The 11700-nt window shown below is 43.0% G+C and overlaps 1 protein-coding gene across 2 annotated transcripts in view; it reads left to right on the top strand.

Annotated features, from left to right (window-relative positions):
- Positions 1-11350: 11350 nt before the first annotated feature.
- The window catches only part of NDEL1 (nudE neurodevelopment protein 1-like 1), a 37396-nt gene continuing 37046 nt past the window's right edge, over positions 11351-11700 (top strand). Inside the window, exons 1-2 of one of the 2 annotated variants that reach the window (XM_008591334.1) lie at positions 11362-11451; positions 11484-11543. In XM_008591334.1, the coding sequence (XP_008589556.1) occupies positions 11362-11451; positions 11484-11543 (150 nt within the window). Of the gene's footprint in view, positions 11544-11700 lie in introns of both variants that reach the window. The other variant, XM_008591333.1, reaches the window with a different exon arrangement.

Here is an 11700-nt window from a genome sequence, read left to right as displayed (position 1 = left end):
GCGACACTGAGGGTTGCGATCTGTTGCCGGACACGAAAAAAGACAAAAAGGAAAAAAAAAAAAAAGAGGTTTAGGGTCAACCCCTTATTTTCTTGTATATGCAGTCTCAGAGCACAGGCTTCAGAAAATAGCGATTCTTAATAATTGTGTCTAAAGGTTTTGATGATTTTCTTCCCTTGGATTACAAAAGTAATAAGGGTTCCCTGTAGAAGATTTTGGAAATACATATAAACACAGAAAAGAAAATGTAAATCACTTAGAGATAGCCATCACTTGTCTATCCTTCCATTCTTTTTAAAAAATGAGTATATATTTATAAAAATAAAAGTAGTCATTTGGTTTTGTATCCATGCTTTCAACTTAGTAAATCATAATTTGTTCTCAAAGAATTGTACGTTGTCCCATGACATCATCTTAGTGACTGTCATATTGTTATACTTGTATATATATATATATATATATATACATAATCATGTGTTTAGCCAATCCCTTATTGATGCACATTTATTTTCTTATTGGGTTAAAATTTTCATTAACGAGTTTCTCTTTTGATCATGACCCCATCTAATCTTGTTTCCACTATGTAACTGCTAAAGAATCTCTCTTTTGGGGAAGGGATAAAGATAAACTATAATGCTTCTCAGGATAAATTATTACTAAGTTAATAATTACTAAGTCATTTCAAGTTAATGAGTACAACTCATGAAGATTTTTTAGCACTTTTCCTGGGTCAGAGAGAGAGACAGAGAAGGGTCATTCTGGGACCCTCATCAGATTCCTCCGCAGTTTTCCATTAGAGTGAAAATGACGAGAGGCAAAAGCACCAAGGAAGGAACGATATATGGGAAGGTGAGAGAAGCAAACAGGCAGCCATCTGAAGAAATCATCCGAGAAATGATAGCTTAAAAGAGAGAAAATCTGAAGAAAGGGACTGGTCTGAGAGTGCATCTGAATTCTGTCCCTGAGTCTGCTACTAACTGTATATGTCCTTAGACAGGTTGCTCAACCTCTTTGGTTTTCTCATTTGGCAGATGGTTTCCAAGTTCTCTCATATCTTTGAGGTTCTGTGAATACTGACTTTGTTACACTAGCTGTGTGATTCTGGACAAGTTGCTTAACCTCTCTGAGACTGGGTTTCCTCATCTGTAAAGTGGCAACACTAATAGCTACTTCATGGGTTTGTTATGAATAGATGTTTGTGAAGCACTTATCACAGGGCCTGTCCCATACCAAGTATCCAATAAACGATAGCTATTTTTATTGCATTCCAACTGTTACATAAGAAAGAGGGTTAATTACATCATCCCATACTCTGTGTATGGAAAGCAACTCTGTCTTCTCAGAAGTGGTTTCGAAGTTCAGTGTGCAGCTGGGACGGATGCCAAGGGGCACAGTCCAAAGTCACCACTGGCTGCTGACCTTCCATTTCAACTATTCTTCTGTAGGACCTGGATGCCGTCCAGATGTGGGTCAAGTAAACAGGCTACTGTTCAACACAGATGAATCAGATACATGAATTCTGGTCAAAAGGGGAAGGAATAGGAAACCCTGTTTTCCAAATATAAAATATCCCTGAGTGTAACAGAAGGGGAACTAAGCTCTAGATGACATGAGTCATCAATGTTAGGGATGCTATTAAGAAAAAGCTGACGTACTTCCAAGTTGTGATTAATGAGCATGGGGATGGGTGGAAGAAGTTGTGGGCGTAGCTGAAGTTTTGCTCCTTGCTGGTGTGCATTCTTCGGCAAATTTCTCTTTTCTGTAAAATCAGGAGGCTGGATTCTATTTTTATTCTCCAAAGGATGGTCTGTGTACTATTGGTGGCACATAAAGTGATGTTAGGTGGTAAGAGATGAACATTTGAAATTTTAATAGTTAGGTATTTATTTTATGGAATATTAGGGAAAATAGGACTAGCAATAAATTCCGTGATTTCTGACTAGATCGGGGATGTTCAGGGTGCTATGGCTGTAGACCAATTCCATGATTTCATACATATGACTGTTTAGGGTGAGTCTAATACAGGATTTAAGTTCATCTTTTAAAAAGTGAGTCAATTCAAAGAAAAAATCAAAGATGATATGCAGAAGTAGCAAATATTGTACAGGTGGTAAAGTTGGAATTTTGGAAGTGGTAGGCAGAATAATAGACCCCTAGAGAAGTCCACACCCTAATCCCCAGAACCTGTGAGTATGTTACCTTATATGGCAAAGGAACTTTGCAGGTGTGATTAAGGATTTTGTAATGGGGAGATAATTCTGCATTATCTGGATTTGGCCCAATGTAATTGGCCCAAAAGATCCTTATATGAAGGAGGCAGGAGGATCAAAGTCAGAGAAAGCAATGCAATGACAGAAGCAGCTGTTGCAGAGATGCAGCCATAAGCCAAGGAACGAACGTGTCCTTTAGAAGCTGGAAGAGGCAAAGAACTGATTCTCCCCTGGAGCCTTCAGAAGGAACCAGCCCTGCTGACACTTCGATTTTAGCTCTATAAGTCTCATTTGGGACATCTGACCTCCAGAACTGTAAGAGAATAAATTTGTGTTGTTTTAAGCCACCAAGCTTGTGGTAATTTGTTACAGCAGCCACAGGAAATGAATACATCAGACATTAGAAGCCCTTAAAGTGGTTCATTCTACAAATTCAGCGATTCCCCGGGGCATAGAAAGAAACATTGGCAGGAATGAGACTGTCCTTGGTCACCTACCTTCACCCATCTAGGAGAAGGACCAGCCAAAGAGAGTCAGGACTCTCAGCCTCACTAGGAGTGTGCTTGGCTACATGCCACGATGGGTCCTGACTCACCGGCACTGTCAACAGTATTATCTGGTTCAACCTGCTCATTTTACAGATGAAGAAACTGAGGCTCAGAGAAGGGAAGTAACTCGAGCAAAATCAACTGTGATGGGGCTGATTTGGCCAAGATGAATAAACACCGGAATTCCAAAGGTGGTGGGAGGAAGTAACATGCATGGCTGGGTTCTCACACCTGGGTGGGGGATGCTGAAAAGGGTGGGGCCCGTGCCTTTGGCTGGGGGTGGAGGGCAGATCTTGCCAGCCTTTGACCAACTTCTCTATGTGTCTGGGCCTCTTGCTTTCACTCTGCTTCCTCCAATATCTTTTTATCAGGGCTTGAATAACCATGCTGTTCACACATGATCTTTAGAAAATTGTTGAAACAGCAACATGCTTGGAGAAAAGGCTCCTCTGCCCCACCCTTATCCTGCCCCCAGCACTTATGGGAACATCTTCTCTTCGGCCTGGCCTGCTCCCCTCCAAAGGGACACTTGTTTTCTTTTCCTAGGAGGGATATTTCTACTATGATTAACATGAAACCTGGGATGTTTCATTTCTGCAATTAAGCATCTATGAGTAAAAAATAGTGTTTGTGGTACGGGCATTCCTGAATAAAGCCCAATCTCCTAATTTTGAGCTGAAAATGTTTTCCATGTAAAGGCCACAAATCCCCCTTGTAATTTTCAAAGACTTGTGTCGTATAGGAATTGACAAAAATTAGTGTGAAATCTCCTTTGAGATCTCATAGACTGTCATTTTACCATATTAGGTTATAATTATAAATGGCTGGGGTATTGTGACCCTTTTATTTATGGTCAACAGACAAGTGGTCCCTAGAAAAGAAATCCTTTCACATCAGAATAACTATTGTTGACATCCGAGGTAATTCTACTGTTCAAAGTTCCAAATATTATGTTGTCAGTTAACAGGTGTTTAGAAGATATGAAGTTGAAAAGATTGTAGGGTAGAAACTTTACATCTGTAGAACCAGCATGTATGTTTACAGGAGGGAATTATACGTAACATTAGATTGGGCTAATTAGGGAGTCGCCACCAAAGGAATGAATTCTTTTGATCTGTGCTGCAGAACTGGGAACTCTCCCATTGAAGCTTTACTAACATGAGTGCCCAGGTCACTCTTTTATGTCCTGGAGTCACTTGGCTAAAGGCTGGATTTTTAAAAAGGTCTTATATCCATAGACTTAGGAAATAGTTTAGATCATTTGCAAAGAGTTTTGAGAAAATTATCTTGCTTTGTTATGTATAGATGTATTCTTATTTTTTAAAACTAAGAAGTTATACATTTAATATGCTTTTGTTAAAAATACAGAAAAGAAACAAAAAAAAAAAAAAGAAAAAAAGAAGGAAGAACAGATGAGAGAGGAAGAGAGAGAGAAAAAAAAGAGAGATTAGCCTGTGATCTCATCTCCCAGAGATGACCATTGCTAACATCATTTTGGTGTCTGTACTTCCAGACTTTTTTCCTAATATATGATGTATGTATGTTTCTCTATTTTACAAAAATGGGATCATAGTATACATACTGTTAACTGCCTTATTCATTTAACTGCATATTGTGAACATTTTCATTGTTAATATTCTTCTGTAACATTATTGTTACCAATTGCATACTATTACATTGTGTGGCTATCACGTAATTCCATTTCATCAATCCTTGAGTCTATATTGTTTCTAATTTCTTTCTGAACAATGCTTTGATGAACATCCTGTTGGATAAATATTTGCACACATGCTTAACACTTCCCTTCAGGTAAATTCCTAGAAGTGGAGCGCTGGATCACAGGGTTTGCACATTTTTAAGTTTTTGATACATGCTGCTAAACTGCCTACCAGGAAAATTCATACCAAATGGCACCGCCTCAGTACCACGTGAGAGTTGCTCGCTGCTCTTGTCTGCGTCTTGAAGTCTAATGTTTTAAATCTCATAAATGTGTTGGATGAAAGATGAAATCTCTTCTTTGTTCTACTTTGAATGTGTTTGATTAGGACCAAGGTAGAATATGATTCATATGTTTGTCAGTATTTTAAAATTTTGTCAATTGCTTCTTGTTGTTCATTTTTTAATGGAAGGGGTTTCTTTATTAGAGTTCTATAAAAGTGCTTGGGTGGAAGAAAGAAAAAGGGGCAAGAAAGAGCAGGAGAGAAGAGAGATGAAAATGACTTCGAACTTAAAAACATTCACTGAAAATTTTTTACTCAACAAAGGTTAAGTGCCTACTACATGCCAGGCATTGGGGCCAGAGATAAGTAAGTCATGGCTGCTGTCCTAAATGTCACCCTAAATGTAAAATATTGAAAGCTTCTGGCTATTTTTTTCTCCTTAGTACTTATTACTGCCTGACATACTCATGTTTCTTTGTATATTTTGTTTCCTTTCTATGTCCCTTCTTTTCTTTCATTAGAAAACCTCCAGGAAGGAAGGAACTTAGCTTCTTTTGTTAATTGCTCTATCCCTGGGGCCTAGAACAGTGCCAAGCACTCAATAAATATATGTTGTATGGTTGAATACATGATCTTTTAGTCCTGGTAACTCTGACTCATTGACTTACCTGCTAATGGGAATTTGGCTGACACTGTCTGATGCAATCAGCTCAGGCTGGTAAGAAACACACCATTTCTTTTCAGTCCTGTTATTTCATTAGTTTGGTTTAGGAGCAGGTAAACTTGGTACCACCTTATCTATGTAAAGGTTTGTGAGCAGATATCAGTTTTCTCCAGGGACAGTCACACTGTTTATGTAGGTGTGAGGTCCACAGCCCTCTGGGTTGCCAGGTGTTAACCAAATTAGCAATCAACAGTGTTATGCATCCTTTTCTGCGGAGGCAGCTGTCACTCTAGGGTGTGGTTTGTGATCATCAAAGGGCTGGGTGGGGGCCAGGGCTGACAATGAAGATTAAGCTTGGGGGAGTGGAGGCTCTGAAGCCAGAAAAGCCACAGATTCCAGATTGGAAGTCCACAATTCAGGTAGGCTATGGGGAAGAAATTAGGACAAGCTCCAAGAGATTCATGGGAGCATGGCAGGATATCAGATTCCATCAACAGGCAAGAAGGACTGGGCAGAGACTTTTGAGACCTCAGTTTATCACCCTGGATAAGGATGAGGGCTCTTTCCTTCCAGGTACCAGCAACCAGGGAAGGACCTTGCTAGGAAGGCCTGTTGCAGCCTCAACCTAAATGGTCCTCATTTTTCTCACCTCCAAGAGACCCTTTCAGCAAGCTACACCTGGAGGTCTGTAGAGGGTGGAGCATCCTCCTGGCATAGGTTCCAAGGGCCAGAAGCAGGCTACGCTCTCAGACAGACACAGTGGAAAGGGACAGAACAGGAAGGAGGATTGGAACCTAAAACGTGGCATAGCAAATTCATCTTCACTCAATTCCTGCTCTTCTGTTGAGCCACCTGGAGTTTGAAATTGAGGGGCAAGTTCTGATGGAAGAGCTGGGGTTTGGGAGTTTGAGTTGCTTTGGGTAGTTGGTGAGCACCATTTGCTCAAGGCGTTATGAGGATGCAATGAAGACAACAAATGGAACTTTCTTTCCCTTCCAGGTGGTATACGAATACCCCAGGCTGGGCTGTTTCTGGCTATCTGTGCCAAGGGTGAGGGATCAATGAGAAGTGGGCAATTTTGAATCAAACAGGTGTCTGCACATACATTTACGTTCATTTAATTTTACATCTCCGTTGAACTTTACATAGTAGTCCTTTATTTTAAGGGCCTTGACAACTTCATGAGGAAAAGAACCACATGAATGTTAAGCCCTGTTTTCACTCAGGTAGCAGCCCCTGCCACACTTTGTCACTTGCCCTGGTTCTTTTTCTTTCTTTTTTTTTTTAAAAAAAAATGAGCAATAGCAATTTATGTCTCATGGTTCTGGAGACTGGGAAGTCCCAGATCAAGGCACCAGCAGATTGGTGTCTGGTGAGGGCTTGTTCTCTGCTTCCAGGATGGCATCCTCACATGGTGGACTTATTTTTCTTTATAGTACTTGTCATGACCTGATGGAAATAAACTTGTCTATTTGCTTATTGTCTGTCTTCCCCATTAGAATATAAGCTGATTATATTAGGGGTGGAGGTGGGTGCTTTTTTTAAAGTTATGTTTGAATCCCCAAGGCTTAGAACAGTGCGTAGCACGTAGCAAGCACCAAACTCAAAGCTGATGAATGAAAGACTTTCCTCTCTCTCTAAAACCTCTTCTCACATAAGGCCCAAGTATATATATTTTTAATATTAAAATAAACTACAGGGGGCTGGCGAGTTAGCTCAGTTGGTTAGAGCACAGCCTTATAATACCAAGGTCATGGGTTCAGATCCCTGTACTGGCCAGCCATCAAATAAATAAATAAATAAATAAATATTTGTCAACAACAACAAATCCCCCCAAACCAAAAAACCAAACTATTATTATTATTATTATTATTTTAATTACAAAAGCAAAAGATGATGTGTTGGGGATTGTAGATGCTGTAGATTGGGATTAAGATTTGGTCTAGAGAAAAGGCATAATTGCCTATGGCCTGAATCACAGTTCCTTTGTAACCTAGCATCACTTAAATTCAGCCTTTTGTACCAGTGAAAATCTCTGTTTATAATCACAGTTCCTTTGTAACCTAGCATCACTTAAATTCAGCCTTTTGTACCAGTGAAAATCTCCTCTGTTTATGGTGATTTTTTTTCAGGATTTGGGCCATTTTTCAGAGAGTTCTGTCAGTCTTGCATTTGAAATTATAGCCACCAAACCATTGATTCATTCTTTCACTTTCATTGAAGCATATTAAATGAGTATTTGCTAAGTGCCTGTTACTGGGGAGATATTAGGACAATCAACATTGTCATTGTACTCAGTGAGTTTTGGTTCCTTGGGGGAGATTGGACACCTCTGTGAGCAGAAGGTTGTGTTTAGTAAGTCTCCTGTGAACTATGTGGGGCTCTACTTGAGCTCAGAGGGAGGAGTGCTCATTTTGGGGCTTTGGGTATCAGGGAAGGCTTCCTGGAGGAGGCAGCATATGAGTGAGACTTTAAAAGGCAGAGGGGAAGGCAGGTTGGTCAAGCCTAGGGAGCAGGTGTAATGCATAGAGCAGTGAGAGTCAATACGACAGGTCCAGAGAAAACGGGAACTGTCCATTTTGGGGACGCAGTGGAGGGTCTGTTTAGATCCAGACGGGTGAACTGTAAGATGTAGACTGTAGAAGTGGGTTGCAGTTGCTTTGGGAGGGCCATGAATGACAGACTATGTAGCTTGTACTTTATCTCACAGGTAACAAGATGCTAAAACAAGTTTTGGAACCAGGGGTGCTCTGTTCACAGTGGGATTTTAGAAAGATTATTCTGATGGCTATATGTGGACCACTGGGCTGGAACAAGAAGAAATTTGAGGGAGAGAAGTTTGGGGAGGGAGGGAGAAATAAATAAGATAATTTGGACTGGGGGAAAAGTACTGGGAAATGAACAGCTTTATTTGAGAAAGCTTATGAATGGAAAGTCATTGGGCTTTGGTAACCACATGAGTGAAATGCAAGCTGGGGAGGGGCTAATTAAGGGTAATTGCACAAGGGCTTTGTGCTTCAGTGACTAGGAGAATCACTGGCAGAAACATGAAAATCGTTTTGGAAATTTCTGTTGGGGCAAAAGGAAGATCTGTTCAGGGTTTAGGCAGGTAGAGCTGGAGGTGGAGGTGGGACACCTGGTGGACACATCCAGCAGACCATTAGCAACCAGCCAGCCATTGGGTGTCCCCTGCCCAGCTTGATCTATGCCCTTAAAGCTTAGCAAAAAATGCCAAAGGAATATGAAGAGATTAGACTGAATCAAGTCTTTGATTTTGAGGTGTCTCACTCACCTGATTCAGTAGTGAGTTGAATATGCCCCATCTCAGAATTTTTATAACAGGCCTGTGTGCACTGCGTCACCTTTTGTGAGTGTATGATGTGGCCAAAGATCAGCATCCTCTCCATCTAGAGTTTGGGCTCCTACTCAGATGACTCCTGTGGTAGCTGGTCAACCTCCACCCCTCCCAGTGGTAGAACCTGGCCTGTTTTTTGCATCTTAGAGTCTGTGGCAGGGAAGATGTTGGGATGCATGTATTCCCTCACGGACTGTGACATTGACTCCTTTGGCTCAATCCAAGAAAGACCTTGTACTGGGACCCCGGCCTTAGCAAACCCCTTCCTAATGGTTTACGAAGGCAGAAGAGTGGGGCAGCCTTCACTCACCTTTTCTACCTTCACAAGGCTGATTTTATAACTTCTGTTCCCTTTTGAGGCTGACTTCCATCTTTCTTTCCTCTTTGTTTTCCTGGATTTGGCATATTGGAAACGGGGGCAAAGGCTGCCAACTGTTACTTGGCCTGCCCAGCTCCAGGGCCATCTCCCACGGTGAAAGCTCAACCAAGGAGGAGGAAGGAGATCAGTGCAGGGCCTTTGTCACCTCTGAGAATACTGCCAAGCAAAGCCCATCCATGAAGACGAGGCCAACACACCAGTCCTGACAAACACCAGTTCTGGGTCCAGGCTGTGTGGGAGGGGCAGCAGCCTGGAAGATGATGGGGCCTGGCCTGCCATTAGGTGACTCAGTGCGTTTCCCAGCACCTCAGCCAGGAAGCAGGGACAAGAGCTACGGCCTTTATTTATTTTTTCCTCTTGGGGTGGGACTGTTCTCCTTGGCACCAGGTCCACAGGAAAGCCTTCATTAAACATCTCCCTGCCTGTGATCTCATCAGCTGGAGTACAGCTTCAGCCAGGGAAGCAGAGCCCCAGAGCCTGAACAAGCTTCTGAGATGTCCCAGGCCACTGGTCTTGGAGTAAGACCTGCTTGGGTTTAAACCCTAGCTCCTCTGGGTCTCAGTTTACAATATGTAAAATAGAGGTAATAATTCTAGCTTCACAGGCTGGTTGTGAGGATTGAGAGGGGTAATGTATGTAAAGCACTTAGCACAGTGCTCTAGCCCAATAAATGGTAGTTATTATTAATACTCCCCCTTCCTGAGTGGCAGTATAGTAGTGGTTAACAGTGTGGTTTCTGGAGTTAGACAATCCAGATAGGGTGGGTTTGAATCTTGATCACCTCTTTCTAGTTGAATGGCTTTGGACAACTTCATCTGGCTGAGTCTGTTTCCTTATTTGTAAAATGAGGACAACAGTAACTATCTCATGGGGGTTATTGTGAGGATGAAATCATGCAGAGCAAGTGTTCAGCACTAATGCCAGTACATACAGATTGCACAACAAAAGTGAACTACTCTTATTATCATTTTTTCAACTCCATATCCTTCAGAGTCTAGTTTAAGGTGCTGTTCTTCCCACAAACCCATTAGTTCCTTCTCTGATCTTCATTGATTTGGGTAATTCTTACACTCCATCATGCATTGTTTCTTTTTATGTCGGTCTCCCTTCGTATAACTGGACCTCCTAGGCTCACCTTGCTCTCACCTTGAGGCGTCTTGCATGTTATTCTTGTGTTCAGGAAACCCACAAATCCAATCCTATAGGCATTGGAATTAGAGAGAATTACATTGTACATTACACAGCAAAAGTTCCTACAATTGTTTATAAAACAGTTTTAAGTTTCTACTCCCTGAGCAGTTGCCCATTCCTATTTCTCTCCTTTTTGAGCGAGTACCCCTTCCAGCCTGCTTTTCTCTCCAAGTCTCCCAGGGGTGTGGGTGTGTGTGTGTGTGTGTGTGTGTGTGTGTATGAGTGTACACACATTCTCCTTTTTGAGCGAGTACCCCTTCCAGCCTGCTTTTCTCTCCAAGTCTCCCAGGGGTGTGTGTGTGTGTGTGTGTGTGTGTGTGTGTATGAGTGTACACACATACACACACACACACGCGAGGGAACTTCAAAAAGCTGATGGAAATATTCATATTATCTTTTAATTACATTTTCCCATGAACTTTTTGAAGCATCCTCATATATGGTGGACTCTACTTCTTGGGGGTCGCAGGGTGAGAAAAACACGAACACATGTATATATAAATATATGCTCAGATATATATAAAAATATGCAATCCCCTTGGTGCCACCAACGCATCTATTCATTCATCCAATATTTCAGTGCCCACTCTTCCCGGAAGCAAGCTGTCTGTTGGGATAAGCAAGGAATAAACGGTTCTAGCTCTCATGGGACTTAAATTCTGCTAGAGGAAGACAGGAACAGGTGTAATAAAAGTTCAGCTAATGGAAGTGCTGTACAAACAGCATGGGGCTTCATGAGAAGGTGATGAGGAAGGAATAGAGTAATATTCTGCTGAGTGGTCGGCGGTGGACTCGGAGGTGAAATATGAGCTCGTTTTATAAACGGAAACACTGAATCATGGACACGTGAGGGGAACTAGGGGCTGAAAACCTGGAGGTAACTTCTCACCCACCGCGCACAGTTACGAAGAGCCTCAAAGGACTTCAACCCACCCGTCGCGGGGCCGACAGCGCCGGCGCAGAAGGACAACGCCAGGATGACGTCATCGCGCCGGGCTCGGACCGCCCCCTGGAAGGCCGGCCCCGCCCCGCGCTCCCGCGCATGCTCCGAACCCCGCCCCCATGCGTCACAGAATGGCCTCGGACACCCAGGCAGCCCCTGACGTGTCGGGGAGGAGCCGGGCGTGGAGCTGCACGGAGTGGAGCTCAGGGCTGCCGAGGGGAGCGGAGCTGAGCGGCTGGGCGGGCCTGGCCAGGCCAGCGGAGCAGAGACGTTGGTCGAGCAGTGGCGAACATGCGCTTTTGACACACTGGAGGTGAGCCTGCAGTGCGTGGCCGCTCCCGAGGGGGTCGAGGCCTGCCCTTGGGGTGCTTGCCCGGCCCAGGGGCTGTGTCTGAGGCCCTACCGGGGCGAGCCGGGCCGGGGACGGTTCTGGGGTTTGCAGTCCGGGGGCAAGTGTTCCAACCGCTCTA

This window comes from Galeopterus variegatus, unplaced genomic scaffold (genome assembly GCF_000696425.1).
Source record: "Galeopterus variegatus unplaced genomic scaffold, G_variegatus-3.0.2 Scaffold6841, whole genome shotgun sequence".
Lineage (NCBI taxonomy): Eukaryota > Metazoa > Chordata > Mammalia > Dermoptera > Cynocephalidae > Galeopterus > Galeopterus variegatus.
Note: the sequence above shows the minus strand (reverse complement) of the source record. Positions and strands in the feature narration are given on the sequence as shown.